This window comes from Eublepharis macularius, chromosome 1 (assembly GCF_028583425.1).
Source record: "Eublepharis macularius isolate TG4126 chromosome 1, MPM_Emac_v1.0, whole genome shotgun sequence".
Classification (NCBI taxonomy): domain Eukaryota; kingdom Metazoa; phylum Chordata; class Lepidosauria; order Squamata; family Eublepharidae; genus Eublepharis; species Eublepharis macularius.
This window is the reverse complement of record NC_072790.1, coordinates 233,047,899-233,064,808: the sequence shown is the minus strand read 5'-3', so window position 1 is coordinate 233,064,808 and position 16,910 is coordinate 233,047,899. Positions and strand designations below refer to the sequence as shown.

The following is a 16,910-nucleotide window of genomic DNA, read 5'->3' as shown; positions in this document are numbered from 1 at the left end:
TATTTAGACTGCTTCTACACTGTAATAATTTTCTGTGTAGCTTTCACTGCTACCGCAAAAGAGCATCCACAAATTATCAACTAACAATCAACCCATGAGAAGCAAGACTTTCTGCACCTGGATACAAGTTGTCTCCCTCTCTTTAAAACCATAAACTAAACAGAAGTTTCACTTTCTTGTTACCTGAAATTGCTTTTAAACTGAGAGGTCACTGTCAGATCAACTATCTTGTGCCTAAATTCAGATTTTATTTCCAGCTATGGAAACTTAAGCCAGCTTCTCCTGATAGGGCAAGAGTAAGGTATATTGGAGGAGAGGTTTCTTTTCTACACTTGGCAATTTTTTTGAGAGACTGAGCCTAGTTTTGGAAGGCTCATTCACTCACACAGAACAAATGTCTAATATATATATGTATACAGACCACACATGGTAACAGTTGATATTTTAATGGGTTTCCCCCCCAGTAATTCCACCATTCATTTTAAAAAGGCATATTAAGAGCAGCACTTGTTCAGATCCAGAATTCTTATGGTGTGTTTCTGCTTTGGGAACTCTGATCACACATAATCAGGAAGTTATTATAGAGAGACTGTGTCGAAGACTCCTGGCACATAACAACAAATGTCACATGAATCACTACAGATGTTGTCTTTTCCTCTTTTGTGGACTAAAATGTGTGACGTATCTTCAGTTGATAAAGTGCAGGTTAATCTAAACATCAGTTTACAGTACAGCAGAAACAGTAAATCACGCAGAGAAATTTCCCAGCAACCCTTGCAAATTGCAGCAGCTCAGACCTGACACCATCAGCCTAGATTGTGGCTCTGCTCATTATAAGATGAAGTTTGTGTAAATGTTTTCCTATGTGTGGTTCTTCTTAAACCTCAGTTGAAATATCTAGAGATTTCAACTACTCCCTCTAGGTACCCTCTAGGGTTGCCAGTCCCCTGATGGGGGCAGGGCATCCCCCACTCCCCCCTGCCCCTGCTTACCTGGCCAGTGGGGATGGAGTGGAGGAACGGGCTTCCTGGGGCACACTCCCGGGCAGCACAGCATGCATCTGCGTTCTGCAGTGGGCCAATTTGGCCCCAAATGGGGAGCACTCCAGGGCCCATCGCACCGCCCCAGCAGCACTCCTGCTCTCCGCAGTGGGCCAATTTCAGCCCCAAACAAACCCAATTCAGCCTGCTGCAGAGCATGGAAGTAATGTCAGGAGGGCCCTGGAGCGCTTCTGCGCTTCACCGAGGGCCAATTTAGGCTCCAAACAAGCATAATTCGGCCCCAAACAGGCCAAAATCAGCCCGCTGCAGAGCATGGGAGCGCTTCAAGGGTTGCCACAAGGCCCTGCGCAATGACATCACTTACAGAAGTGACATCATTGTACGGCCCTGGGAGCATGCGCATTGCATGCATGCGCAAAGACCCTCACAAAGGTGAGTGCCAGGCCTCCAACCTCCTGCCTGGAGGGTGAGGGGACCTGGCAACCCTAGAACCCTCTCTGGGGAAAGATGTATAGGAGGGGTCCGATCTATGTGGGTTGAAGATTGTATTCTACCAGGGTTTCTGGCGAAGTGAGGAAAGACTGCTTCCCTCTCTTCCCTGCCCATAAGGCAGTAGAGACCTCCTTACATCAGAGGGGGAAAGAAAAGAAAGCATCAGAATCAAATAAAGGGTTAGAATTAAGGAGAAAAGCTGAAAGAGAAAACAGACCTTGTGACAGGAGGGAACCGAGCAGTATAACCCATGGAGGAGGCCCCCAGAGGTAAGAGAGCAAATATCTCCAAACAAACAGCCACATCAGACCAATCCCCTGGGAACTGATATATATGGGAGACTAACCACAGGGTAAGGTGAACATATAAAGTGATTCTTGCAGAAAGAAGGATGAGATAATAAGCCTCTTTGATATTTTGTTGTGCTGCTGCAAGGAGCTATGAGCTAAAAGTTTGCAACAATTGAGACCAAGATTATGAAGTGTCAGGGAAGGGGGGTGGCAAGATCCTCTGGTTCAGCATCCAGGAAAAGCTCTCTTTGCCTCTTGGTGACAGCGTCACTGATCTTGACGTCTTCTTTCAACCACTTTGTTAGCCAGGCATACAGCAGCGGCTATACCAGCAATACCTACGATACCAGCTACAACTGCTCCCCCCATGTCGAAACCATCAGTGACCTGCAAAAAAAGAGAAGGTTGGGCTTTCAGGGTGGATGTGCATTCATTCCCATGATTATGAAAAAAATGAACAAAATAACCTGATCTACTATGTTTCTTAACAAAAATGGATGGGGAAAAGTTAATGTCAAGAAGATTTTGTGATTTATCGCTACAAGAATTCTTATAATACAGAGTACAAAAAACTTAATTTTTTTCAATATTTATCCATATAGCAATAAAGATTGCAACTGTTAAGTCCCATTACTATATATTATTCCTCTATACTACCCATACTTAGTGCCTCCCACCTCCTTCTCCACACTTAGTAATAAAAATTAATAATCAAAAAGGAAAAACTCATTCCAGTATTACTACAATATTTCATCTTATCTCTTTATGTAACTGATTAATATAGCAATCCTCTCTGCTTATCCCTAGCTTTATCAATGTTTCCATATCTACAAACTATTTTAACAATTATATATTTGATTATATATTCATACATTTCCCCCCTTGTCAGACTATAACCTCTTATAAGCTATATACAGTCAGTATGTGATCTTATTCCAATTTATAAAATTCCAACATCTTATTTATTCTATTCTTTATAAGTGAAATAATTCCCCCATTTCTCCTCAAATTATTTTGTTGGGCCGTTTCCACACGGCTTCCCACTGCTTGTAACAACCCGGAATATTGCAAAAAACCGCAGAAGATCGCATTTTCTCGCGTGAGATTTGCGCGATGTCACATGACATTGCGCAAATCTCATGCGAGAAAACGCGATCTTCCACTTTTTTTCCGCGATATTCCGGGTTGTTATGAGCAGGGGGAGCCGTGTGGAAAAGGCCTTGGTCTTCTATTTATATAACTCGTCAATTTTGCCATCACTGCATATTCTGCCATCTTGTCTTTCCAGATTTTCTTGGTTGGGCATTCATCTTCTTTCCATTTACTTGCAAATGTCACTCTTGTCACTGGCCGTTTCCAGACGGCTTACCTGCCTCCGGAACGTCGCACCATCTTGCGGGGAAAACGCGAAATATCGCGTTTTCTCGCGCAAGTTTTGCGCGACGTATTTCGCGTTTTCCCCGCAAGATGGCGTGACGTTCCGGAGGCAGGTAAGCCATCTGGAAACGGCCCTTGTCAACAAATATCTGAATAATTCATGTAATGTTTTATCAATTTTTCTGGTATTATTCCCAACAACATAGTCTGGGGTTTCAAGGCAAAATCTAATTTTAAATTTTTTTACATCTCAGCATGTATGTCTTTCCAGAATTTTTTACTTTTTTTGCATGTCCACCACATATGATAAAAAGAGCCATCTGCTTCTTTACATTTCCAACATGACCTTATATATTTCTTATCCATTTTCTCAATGTCCTTTGGTGTGATATACCATCTGAAAAACATCTTATAACATCTTATGCACAATCCTAGTAACAAGAGGAACATGAGAACAGAGAGGAAATGTGGGCAAAGAGGAGGGATGACCTGAAGTGTGCTTGCACAAACTTATGGTAACTGTAAGGAGAGAAGAAGATAATGTCTCATATGGTATGGCCCTCCCTCTTTGCAACCAGGAGTCTATACCTTAGTTTAATATTACTGCATAGACTGTCAATACACATAGAGAAAGAAAATCTACATACCTGGTCGCTGTCAGAGCTGCCATAACGCAGACCAGTGACAAAATGCTCACAGTTCTGATTGAACACACTGTAGTCCATCACTCTTCCCACCTCTGCCTTTGCCCGGAAGATGATCTCATGTACGGGGAGTCGTGAGTGTCTTCTATCATACTTGTTGTTGATTTGATACTTATCTTCCCCCACCACTTTCCAAAGAGGCTCCTTCTTCACTACTGCCTTGTTGCATGCAACAGAATGAAGACTATAGATGCCAGCACCTGCAACCTCACCTTGAGATCAGAAGAACACAAAACAGACATTCCCTATAGAGTGAACCCAAATTCTAAAAGGTAGATTAAATTGTCAAGAGGGGTACATGTGAGATTTACAAAGAGAAGGAAAAGAGAAATAACATCCAGGGAAATGAGAGATAAATTTGCAAATATAAAAGGAAATGAGGTGAAGATATTTAAGGAGACACCTTGGAGTATGAGGCAGAAAAGAAAAGAATATTACTTCCTCTCCTCATTACTGAACGACGATGCAATTACTTAAAAAGGAAAAATAGACACATTTGGAAATGAAGGTGGACCCCACACCACCCGACAGCTGGATTGAATGGGAATATAAAATAAGAATTTAAACATATTTAAGTAAGATAGGAATGAAAAGGAAAGAAGTACTAGAACTAAATAAAGTAGGCTTATAATAATAATAGGTTGATAGTAATGAAAGGTGATTGAATGGTAGAGATGGACGGAAATATATTGCAGAAATATGTACTAATTTGTAAGATCTGATCGATCAGACGCTAGATTAAGCTAGAATTAAAAGTAATAAATATGTGTTAACTATGTAAGGTTTGATCGACCAGGTACTAGATTAAGCTGGAATTAAAATCAACAAAATATATTGATAGAACTGGATACACTAACAGAACAAAGAAAAGGGAAAAATAAAACAGGCATAACTAGAAAGGAAGATGGATTCCGCTCTATAGATGGATGGAACAAAAATACAAAATAAGAACTCAAGTATGACTTAGCAGGACACACACTGATAGAATGAGAATGAAAATGAGTATTAGAACTAAATAAAGTAGACCTACAGTAATAACAGGAGGATAGCAGTGAAAGAAGTATATAATTATGATTGTATAGAAGAGATGGACTGAAATGTATAGTATTTACATGTATCGTATGTTAACGCTTGAGTAATCAGTTATTAGTCTAAGTTGGAATAAAAACTAATAAAAATATATTTTAAAAAAAGAGATCAGAAGAACACACACCCAAGTCTACTGTAGGATCTAAATAACTTTCATTTCATCAATAAATCCATCTATACATTTTTGTCCTGTCTTCTCTTCCAAGAGTTACAGAAAACAAGTAGAGACTTTCCAGGTGGGTGATTTTGGAAAGACCGAGCATATCTTCCTGAGCATTTTGGAACAGAAATATTTTGGTGCCATTAATATTTGTTGCTATTTGAAATTGAGCCTTTGCTGGCTACTTAGCCCCAACCCCCTCAAGAGTCCCAAATGGTGGTCTCCTAAAATGGGCAGAGGGGTAAAGAGAGGGGCTGCAGCCCTTCTTCTAAGCCAAGTCCCACAGGTCTGATGCAAACACACACAGGATTAAGCACATATCTTGCAAGCAGCATTTCCTGCCATGAGAAAGGCGCTCGCTCCAACTTTAAAAAAGCCAACAGTTTTAGATCAACACCTCAGTTAATTCAATATTTTAAGCGGTGAGGGCAGCAGGGCAAAGGCTCCAGAAAGGGAGACAGTCCAGCACGCCAGAGGTGGTGGAGGGCTGTGAGAGAATACATCCCCTCCACAGCAATCCCAACCAGCTCTGTCTATTAAAACTATGCTTCCCAGATAACATTGCATCACTCGACACTTGAAAAACACGTACCAGGCGTCAGGTCTAGTTTAGCTCTAAGCCTCAGTGCTAAAAGCAGGGTTGCCACTTGCCAGTCCCCCGCTGGGGGTGGAGGATCCCTCGCTCCCACCCTCCACTCCCTGCCCCCACTTACCTCGTTGGCAGGGCAGAACTCATCTCTCAGGTGTGCTTCCGGGCAGCACGACTTGCTCCTGCATGCTGCAGAGGCCCTAATTGGGCCAGATTCTGGTCAAATCAGGCTGGATTTTGGCTGAATCGACCCGAATCCAGCAGCTGTGGAATGCAGGAGCACTCCCGCGCTCTGCAGCAGCCTGATCTGGCCTGATCCAGCCCAAATCTGTCCAAATCCAGCTGCTGTGGAGCACAACAGCACACCCGCGCTCTACAGCAACCCAGTCTAGCCAGAATTGGGCTGGATTTGGGCCAAATCAGGCTGGATTCAGGCCGAATCAGGTGCAATTTCGCCCCCTGCTGACCGCGGGAGCACTCCCAAGGGCAGCTCCCGCCCTGCGCAATGACATCACTTCCTGGAAGTGATGCCATCGCTCAGCCTGGAAGTACGCACGACGGATGCAGGACGGTAAATACTAGGTCACCCACCTCCCACTGGGAGGCTAGGGGGACCTGGCAACCCTAGCTAACAGGCAATATCAGGGGAAGGCCTCTATACCCTGTTGTTGGTCTTTCAATAACTGATAGGCCACTGGGTGAAACAGGATGCTTGTCTGGGTTGATCCTGTAGGGCTCGTCTTATAGTTTTATGAGGGGGAATTGGGAAAGTCCTGCTCCTCAAAGACCATGGAACACTAGATACACAATAGTAGCTCTTATATATATGGATATAATTCTAGAAAAATAAATCAAAGACCATCTAAAGATTACATCTCAGGCTGTACATCAACATACAATACTACGAATTCACATGCAATTCAAGATGTTCAGGGTCAGAGTAATTTTAAATCTTGTTTCCAAAAACTAAATGCATCCATTTAAGTGCTATTATAGATAGGTGTATAACCTCAGAGTGTTTGCAAATGTACCCTACCCATCTTATTTTTAGGTCTTAGATCATTCCATGAGAAAGTATCAGAGCTTAAATGTAGATTTTTAAAACTTAGCAGTATTTCAACTTATATTAGTCTCAACTCCTTCTGTAAATTAACTTTATTAATTTTAATTGCTTTTCAACTTGCATTGTATAAAGACTGGTTTGTAAAAATATAGGGTGGTTCTCTAGAACGTGTGATGTGCTGATGATCAGGAAAGGAGCTGGGCTTGTGCATGTGACAGGGTCAGCCAGCTAGAAAACCACACCCATCTGGAATCTGGGGAACAGCAGGCTGCAGGGCATCTGGAGTAGCTGGCAGAAGGGAAAGGGAGCCCTGGGTTCAGGAGGGCAGAGCCTGCCTCTAGTACAATAGCTTTTGGCAGACTACCATGAGCAGAGCCTACAGAGATCAGCAGCGGCAGTCGGGAGAGGGTGTAGCAGCAAGGCAAGGAGGCCAGGTTACTGGTGGAGACAGACTTTAAAAGTAGCAGCATGAGGCTTCTTAGGGTGGCTGATATAGGAAGAAGAAGGGGAGCCAGCCAAGCTGTAGGACAGGCGCTCTCAACCACTTCCTTGCCTTGACCGTAGGAACTAGAAAGCTCTGAATAAAAATCTGCTATCAAACTGAACCCTTGCCTCACCTACCAAGGGCCCAGAGCTCCAGACTACCTGGGCGCTGCCCAGCCCTGTCACGGTGTACAATAATTAGGAGCATTCCCTGGGATTACATTGTATTTACTAGTTAAGGATATTATATGTTGCCGCTCTTGCTGCGTTGGGACACTAGCAGTGGCATGGAATTCACTGGGACGGGATGTGGGGGGGGGATGTCTAGAAAGGTCCTTAGACATTTTCTTCATAAATCTTACTCTCCTCTCCCTAGCAGAGAATTCCTTACTTTCTGGTGCCAAGTGGACCACATTTCCATTGCCTATGTAGATCGCCCAATGTTGATAAAGAGGACGGAAAACCTCAATCAGGTCTCCAGGTTTGGGATCCACCTGCAAAAGTAAATAGAAGCCCGAAGACACGTTTTAACTTCAGGGTCAGCTCAGCTAAAGGGATTAAAATATAGAACTGCTTGGAGAATAAAACCGGGGAGCCTGTTTCTATTATGTCTGAGAGAGAGAGAGAGAGAGAGAGAGAGAGAGAGAGAGGAGGAGACATTGCTGGCTCTTTAAAAAAATAATAAATGTTTTTTTAAAAAGGAATACAATAGCCCTGTACACAAGCTATAGTGAACCTGCATACATCCTGCATAAACATGCATATGTCTTTGTCTTTTTGAAAGAGTCAATATACATTCAGGTAGCTAGTACCTGGATAGATGTGGGATAAATTGTGCATTCAGCCCTTCACATATTGATTGTGACAGAAGAATTATTCAATGTGTTGGTTGTTGTGGGTTTTCTGGGCTGTATTGCCGTGGTCTTGGCATTGTAGTTCCTGACGTTTCGCCAGCAGCTGTGGCTGGCATCTTCAGAGGTGTAGCACCAAAAGACAGTGTCACAGACCTTGGCATGGCATAATTCCATAAAATCCACTCCCCAAATTAGCCATTTTCTACAGGTGAACTGATGTCTGTGGCCTGGAGACTAGTTGTAATTCCGGGAGATCTCCAGCCACTACCTGGAGGCTGGCAACCCTATCCTTCTTTATTAGCACAAACCCTTAAAACAACCCATATATATTTACCTCCCACTCTGTAAGATCCCCTATATTTACCTGTGTCATCTGTGCACCCCAAGACATGATGACTTGTGAGGTCTCTCGTCTTCTGCCGATTCTCTTTTCCTTTATCACTCCTGGGAAGTTATTATCCCAAACCACTCACCACAACAGTTATTTTAGTAGGAGTTCTGTTTAGTCAGGCAATATGCAAGAAGCCTCCAAACAGTACAACTCAGTACTTACTGGAAAGTAAAAAGAACTGTGGAACTTATAATGTGCATCCCATAATTGCCCAGTTAGGTAACGCCTAAACTTTCGATTCTCCTATTAGTTTTTCTTTCACTGGCCACCCTTTAAATAAACACAGTTAGCTGCACAGTTGCAGTTCCATCTAGGCAAGATAAAGAGAAGGGCAAACTACCAAAGAAGGTGAGCTGAATCCCAGATGGCTGATAGCCAAAGTGCCACCATGGTTTACGTGGCAGATTGGGGCAGCTCCGGTTCATGTCATTATGTGACCTTGATCGGTGCCAGTCACCATGCTCAAAAGAGCTTCTTGATCATACAGATTTAAAAAGGTATGTTGGGAAACATGGACATGGCTTGGAAGTACAGTGGGTTGTACCCCACAGTTGGTCAAGAAACCGCTGATGGACGTGTGTCTTTCTGGCGCTCTCCTTCCTGCAGGAGCAATTTCTTACCCAGGGAATGTTTATTCCCAGAGCCACAAGAAGTAATAGCCACATGGGTTGGAATTGCAGAGGAGAAGGGGATGAAATCGCTGCTTTCTGTGTCTTGTTTAAGGAGCCCCACTGACGGAAGAGACAGAAGGGAGTGATTGCGCTTCTTTCCCTTCCTTGCTGCAGCCTCCTGAGTTGCTTGGCTATTACTCAACACAGCTTCTATGACCATAGAAAGAAAATTTCTTTGGGTTGGGCAATGGTTTCTGGGAGCATGGGAGAGTCAGAAAGATCAAGGATCTCGCATGGCCCTTGCAAGGTTCTTGCGCTGGGTCCGACTTAATACTTATTTGCTAATCAGAACTCCTGCAATTTTATTACTTTAAGAACATAAAAGATGTAATTGTGCCACCTTTCCATTCAAAGCAACTTCACACATGATCATTTCACTAAAGGCGCTTTCATGTCAGAAGTCACAGGAGACTTGCATGTAGAACAGTGATCCCAAATGTTGGTGAGAGGGAAAGAGACCTTGGGGTCATAGTGAAGAGGGCAATGAAAGGGTCAACCCAGTGTGTTTCAGCAGTAGAAAAGGCAAACTCTATGCTGGGGGTTATTAGGAAAGGGATTGAAAATAAAATGGCTAATATTATAATTCCCCTGTATAGATCTGTGGTATGTTGGGAAACATGGACATGGCTTGGAAGTACAGTGGGTTGTACCCCACAGTTGGTCAAGAAACCGCTGATGGACGTGTGTCCTCATTTGGAATACAGTGTGCAGTTCTAGTCATCATATTTAAAAAAAAAGATACTGCAGAGATGGAAAAAATACAGAAGAAGGCAACCAAGATGCTTAAGGGGCTTGAAAGCTGAAGAGACAGGGGCTGTCCAGTTTAGAACAGAGACAATGGGGGTGGATTTAAAAAATACAATGACATTTCTACTTAATTCTAACTCAAAGAGGGATCTCAAAAGAAATCCTTCTTCATTTAAAGCATTGAGGGGGTTCGTGCCTTTGGACAGGGCAATCCCACTTTGTGATACTTATATGAATGAAAATGACAATAAGAAAACATCAAATCTCCTTGTTTCATACAAAAGACTTATGACTTAAGAATACAATTTATTATAGCCAGTATTGAAATTTTGTTAGGACATATATCTTAAACACATACATATAAAGGCAGATATAAGATAAGTGTAAGAACTGACAGTGTAATAGTATTTTTAAAATAAGTATATTATTAATCATAGGTTGATTTAATAATGAGATTCTCTAGGATGAGGAGAGGAAGTATGCTTGATTTTTGTATGTGTTGTTTATCTGAAAAGATATTTCAAATGTTATATGGTCATTGTATTCTGATAGTCCTTATAATGCATAAACCACCTCAACAATATCCACCTGAACATACAATTCACTATGGAGAAAGAAACCGAGGGTAAACTTCCATTTCTAGATACCTTGGTCATCCGCAAAGCAAACTTTCAGTTAGGTCACAAGGTTTACAGGAAACCAACTCACACGGATTGGTACTTACACAAAAACTCCAATCACCACCCTTGACAGAAAAGAGGCATAATAAAAACATTAGTAGACCATGCAAGATGGATATCTGAACCACACTGTCTCAACGAGGAAATTAATCATCTAAACCACGCACTTCAAGCAAATGGCTACTCCAGAAATGAAATCAGAAGAGCGAGTAAACCAAGGATAAATCAAACAACTAAGGAAAAACAGTCTCCCACAGGAAAAGTGTTTTTGCCATATATCAAAGGAATCACTGATCAGATGGGAAAGCTTATGAAAAAGTACAGCTTACAAACAGTATTCAGACCCACCAGAAAAATACAACAGATGCTACGTTCAGCAAAAGACAGTAAAGACCCCCTCACCTCTGCAGGAGTATACCGTATACCCTGCAGCTGTGGACAAGTTTACATCGGGACAACAAGATATAATACCAGAAACATGTAACCCCAGAAAAATGTGTATACCCTTTATGTATTCGAAATAATAATCTGAGGGAAATTAGAATGGGATACCTAAATCCAGACAAATGTGCCCAGATAATAGATTTAGATGCCAGACATTTTGGAACTCCAATCCCAACCCTAAAGCAATCAGGTCAAAGTATATGCAAGCAAGATATTTGTTATGATGACATTGATGTATATAATGCAACTACTTTTAATTTGGAAATCCCATGTAAAATAAGGGTACATGCTTGTATTACAACCTCAACCCACACCCCACTAGAAGACCCAACACGCAATTGTATCAGCACCCAGGTTATCTGAGGGGGAGCTGTAGAATGTTTTCAGAGGACAGCATTATGTGGGAATTATAGAATCTGGGAAGAGGCTGCAGTAGCCTCAGATAAAATGAGGGATCTAGATCATAGTAATCTCTTTAGCAGCTTGTGGGACTCAACAGCTCCAATCCCAGAACAGGATAGTGCTGTTATAATAAAATTGCAACCACCAGGATTGTGTTTTGTTTGTGGCAAAAATGCCTTTAAAGCCTTGCCACCCAGATGGGCTGGACTGTGTACTTTAGCATATGTATTTCCCAATATTACTTTGTGTCCAACTCTAAGTACACCAGATATACCCAATTTAGGAAGTTTTCTCCATAGGTTAAGTAGAAAGACTAGAGGAAAGACTAGAGGATGTAGAACATCAATCCTTTGGTTGGAAGTTTCTCCGTGCTTTCTTTCCTTCCTTAGGAATATTTCAACTAGAAAATGACACAATTGACTCATTAGACCACTTGCAAACAGAAGTGGATTCAGTAGCTAGGATGGCAATTCAAAATAGATGTGCCCTAGACATCCTTTTGGCTCAGCAAGGAGGAGTGTGTGCTTTAATAAAAGAAGAATGTTGTTTCTATGTCAATGAATCAAGCAGAATCACCACTCACTTGCAGGACCTAAAGAACGCAGTGAAAGTATTCCACAGAGTGTCACAGGACTTCGGATACGTATGGTGGGATTGATTCCCAGGCATGCCTAATTGGTTAAAGACATTAGTACACACCCTCATTACCATTATGGTAGTAGTTCTTGTAGCACTATATGCGGTTTGTTGTTTTATTCAATGTGTTCCTCAATGCTGCACCTCAGGAGCAGCAGCAGCAACCTCAGTAAGTTTGACACCCCACCAGAAAATGATTGATGGGTGGAGCAAATATTAGTAACTCGTTAGTGGGGCTTGTTCCGCCCCAAATGGGGGAATTGTTGTCAGAATTTGTTAGTGGGTCGGAACCAGGCCTTTTTTGGCCTATGTTAGAAATAGAAAACCAGCTATAGTTTGGGAAAAAGAAATCTTCCAAAAGCTCTCTCTGTTCCTGCAAAATAAAGTTGCATTTCCTGGGAAGATCTCACCCTCTGTGATAGCGAATAGATAAGGCCATAAAAGTTGTTAATTGTTTGGGACCTTTGAAGAGTCCTCTGGCCTTTTGCATATAAATCACCAAAAGAGCAAAGGTAATGAGGACTAGCGCAAACAGCAAACAGCTTATCTCTGGGGAGAACAGGATATAAACCTATGACTAATGTGGTGTGAACATTCCTTTGTAAATTACAAATGCATATCAAAGATGCAGTCGATCTGAGAGGTAAAGGATGTGTAGATTTGTGTTTACATGAAAGACCCTCAATGGAACTGTCTTTCAAGAACAAGGACAATGTAATTGATTAGGATGTTAATGAAGCAAGCCTTTGATATCTCCCTATAAAAGAGGGACGAACCAGATACTCGGGACCCTTCTCTTGTTAGAGGACAGAGACCACACGGGTCTCTGCTCTCTGCAATGGGGGGGGGGGGTGTCAAGGGACCTTGATTGGGGGGGGGGGAAGATATCTTAATTGTTTTGTATTATTGTTATGTCTAACTAATGATTTTGTACTCTGTATCTATCTCTGTAGTGTTCTAGTGTTCAGCAGAGATGAGGCCCTGAACTGGTGCCTTGTTTCTCTGTTTGTATTCTCTTTTGCCTTTTTAAATAAAACTTCCAGTCTTGCTTAAGACCTTCTTGCTGCTGGCACATTATTCTTAACAGAGACATCAGTTTAGTACTAGGGAAAGATCAAGTGAGGTTGCACTCTTTACATGCCTATGGTAAGAGGCGAACCCAAGCAACGAACCGACAGCAACTGGTGGACTAGTCCCCGGTTGCAGAGCGACAATTTCCACAACAGTAGCCAATCCCTCTTTCTTCATCAGATGGCTTGTGGCCCCTTATGGTGAGAAGTTCCAGGAGTAACAATGGCCTAAGTAGATATTACCCGCTGAGGTAGTATCAACAATCCTTAAGAAACATTGTCATTCCTGTTGTCAGGTGCTCTGGCTTCCAACACAGACACACCACTTTAGATCAAGCCCTGGGAAGAGACAAATCCACGGGATCCAGAATCCAAGCTTGCAACCAACAATATACTTCTGCATACCCTCAACCCATTAACTCCACTCAGGTGTAATGAATCAAGTTTATTAAAAGAAGTGCAAAATGCAAATTACAGAAGTGTGCAATCAGGAGGAGAAAATAATAAAAGGCTAATTAGCTAAGTCGCAACTATTTGTAATGCTTTCTGTCCTAAACAGATGTTACCTTTCAAAGGGGTCTCCAAGTCCAAAGGGAGCTTGATGGTCACAAGCCCAGAGAACAAATACAAGATGGTGTATAGCTCCAGGCCTCCACCCATAACCACAGCATCCAGGAGCAGAAGACATGATCCTCAAGGTAGAAGTTACCCCAAGAAGGACAAAAGCTAGAATTAGGGTTCAAGCTTTCAGGCTACCTGTCCACAATGTCGCCTGATCAGCTTGACCAATCTAGATAGGGTTTCACCTGCAATGACACACTCTGCAGTGGGGCTATCTCATCTCCTTATCTAGCTGGTAAGCGACAGTGTCATCTTGACAGCAACCTCCCAGAGAAAGCGTCCTTTTATTCCCAATTAACTCTTAACTTTCTCTGACGGGGGCAAAAAGCATGAACCAAAGTGCATGAATATGCCAAGAAACAAGCTAAGGAAAGTGAGTTTCTTGACACTTTCCTCACGACCCTTAGATATTTCCGGAACTCTCTTGCCATGCCCAACTGACTCTGGGTATTTGAGGGTCTATAAAAGATCAAACATGTATACCTGGCATTAAAGCATTCTTTTAAAAGTTTTGAAAGTTTTACCAGTTTATAATACATACCTTCTTTTGGTTTCCTTCCCATCCCCTTGAAGCCCCTACCCAAACCACAACCAAAAAAGGCAATGTTCAGTTCTCAGAATGATTTAGACTGCTTCTGTAACGGGACAGTTGCCCGTGTCTAAAACCAAGTTTCAACTTGCCAGGAGAAAGATGGATCTCTCTCCGGGGAAGCCGAAAGCAGTTAGTCTTTAGACCTGTCAAACAGATAAGTTCTTTGAACCAGCTGTTTATCAGTACATTTATTTATATAGGGTTCAATATTGCTTTGCAACTCTCCATCAAACACACAGACACCAATCTAGAGTTTATTTCACTTTATTGAAAATATACCCTAGTTTTTTAATGAAGCAAGCAATCAAAATATAAATGGCTATTAATATAAATCCTATAACAATAGAACATAGAAAGGCAATAAGAAATAAGTTCACTAACATTTCTCAATAAATCCTAAGTTTAACATTGCTCAAAGTTTCTATGAAATACATAGGTAGAAATAACTTCTCACCTAGATTCTCCCAAGAGATCTCTTCCATCAGTACCCTGCTTATTCTTTCTGTGTTTGCAATTATATACCTAATCATATGCAAATATTTAGGGTCTATTCACATGATAGCACAAACAAATATTGATTGGTTTGACACTTCACTGAATATTCATAATTTCATAGTACAGCCTTCCAATTAGTTAAAAAATTATGTCATAGTCAGAACTGCAGGAAAATACTATAAATCTCTGACAAGTGTCAAGAAAAGTTAAGTTGGACGATCACCATTGGTTGAATCTCTGATAGAAGAACATCAATCTCGGTAGAGTCCACTATTTTAATTAATTGTCAAAGGATGAAAGCACACCTGTTGAATTACCTTACACATAGAAAAAATACACTGGAAGTTCATGTAAAGTTTAAAAGTTCATCTAGAGAGTATAGAAGCTAGGCCTAGGATTGTTCAGTATTGATTATTGGCATATGATTTTAATCTATATTGGCATAACACTTAGACATGGTAAAAATTTTCTGTGTCGCTTTCACTGCTACTGCAAAAGAGCATCCACAAAAGTATCAACCAATCTGTGAGAAACAGAACTTTCTGCACCTGGGTACAACGTTTCTCCTTATCTTTAAAACCATAAACTAGACAGAAGTTTCACTTTCTTGTTACTTGAAATTGCTTTAAAATTGGGAGGACGCTGTTGGGTAAACTAACCGGTGCCTTAATTCAGATTTTCTTTCTAGCTATAAAAATTTATGTCAGCTTCTCCTTCTGATAGGGCAAGAGCAGGGCTTTTTTTCTGGGAAAAGGGGTGGTGGAACTCAGTGAGTTGCCCTTGGAGAAAATGGCCACATGGCTGGTGGCCCCGCCGAGCGGTGCAGAGGGCAATCTAAACTCCCCTCTGTCTGGAGATCAGGGGGAAGGGCCACCAGGCATGTGACCATTTTCAAGAGGTTCCGGAATTCCGTTCCACCGCATTCCTGCTGAAAAAAAGCCCTGGGCAAGAGTAAGGGATATTGGGGAAGAGGTTTCTTTACTACATTTGGCAATTTTTTTTGTAACTCTGATCCTTATTTTGGAAGGCTCATTCACTCACAGAGGACAAATGTTTAACATATATATCTACGTTGTCTAATGTCAGTCCTAGAATTGCTTATGCTGCTTGGATTTTTGTGAATGTTGTATCTTTATAAACTTGCATTTATTTACCTTATGTACCCTATGGCATTGTTTATCGAAATGTCCTTGATATTGGCTGTGCTAATCTCATGCTGTGTAAGCAGGCTCAGAGCAGGCTCAGAGCAGCTGACTGTCAGGGCTTGCGGTGGCAGCCGCTGGGCGGGGCCCTGGTCTGACCAGCCCTGATGTCAAAGGGGTGCCAGGGATGCTGCATGACTCTGCTCCACTCCAACTCCCCTCCATTGCTTCTACTCAACCCACCCTGAATGCTCTCCTGAGTCAGCTTTTATAGGGTTTCCCTTGGCTGCCTCCGCCCTTCCCTCCAAGCTCCATCTTTCCCCTGAGGTTGCTCAGCTGTGTCTACTCTCAGGTGTTCCTTCTCTTTCATTAACTCCTCCCAGCCTTCCCTGCCTCCCTAGCAGAGTGGGGCTGAATGTAAAGGTGTCCCATCTGAGGCTCCCTCCAGGTGTGCCTTCTTCTCTCCCTCCCTCCTTCTCCTTTAACCTTCTCTGCAGGACTGGGCGGGCAGGGCCTTTCCAGGTGCTGCGCTTTGGCCATCTCTGCCTCTGCTCACAAGGTGCCCTTCCAGCCGGCATCTGGGCTGCCTGTCCCTTGGAGCTGGGTGTGGCTGCCCTTCCCTGGCAGGCTTCCCCCTCTGGTTCTCCCCCTCCCACACTTGCTGCTGGCTGTGTTGCCTTCCCTGAAGCCTCTGGGTCCCCTGACCCTGCTGCTGGCGTGCTGTGACTGCTCCAGCCCCCTGACTCTGCTGCTGGGGTGCTGTGACTGTTTCCTCTGGGCAAGTGCCTGTGGAAGCAGCTGGGCAAATGTCTCCTGGAGGTCTCCCATTCTTTTCTCCAGGTAAGTCCGTGGGCTGGGTTGCGGACCCCGGACACAGACAACATAATATATATATAATTATATATATATTATATATA

General features: G+C 42.5%; 1 protein-coding gene across 1 annotated transcript; it reads right to left on the bottom strand.

The window, feature by feature from the left end:
* Positions 1-447: 447 nt before the first annotated feature.
* On the bottom strand, positions 448-8,642 carry LOC129333335 (phospholipase A and acyltransferase 3-like). The gene is made up of 4 exons (XM_054984953.1): positions 8,467-8,642; positions 7,640-7,742; positions 3,808-4,076; positions 448-2,170 (listed from the first exon to the last, which is right to left on the bottom strand). Exons 1-4 carry the CDS (start codon positions 8,491-8,493, stop codon positions 2,051-2,053), a joined length of 519 nt encoding a protein of 172 aa, XP_054840928.1. The 5' UTR covers positions 8,494-8,642; the 3' UTR covers positions 448-2,050.
* Positions 8,643-16,910: the final 8,268 nt, after the last annotated feature.

What these genes read in the sequence shown, in the direction of transcription:
- LOC129333335 (XM_054984953.1), bottom strand. Translation starts at nt 8,493, where the DNA reads ATGTCTTGGGGTGCACAGATGACACAG. An exon ending in GGGGTGCACAGATGACACAG is followed by an intron (nt 7,743 to 8,466) that starts GTAAATATAGGG and finishes TTACTTTTGCAG; the next exon opens with GTGGATCCCAAACCTGGAGA. An exon ending in GCAGCTCTGACAGCGACCAG is followed by an intron (nt 2,171 to 3,807) that starts GTATGTAGATTT and finishes CTTTTTTTGCAG; the next exon opens with GTCACTGATGGTTTCGACAT.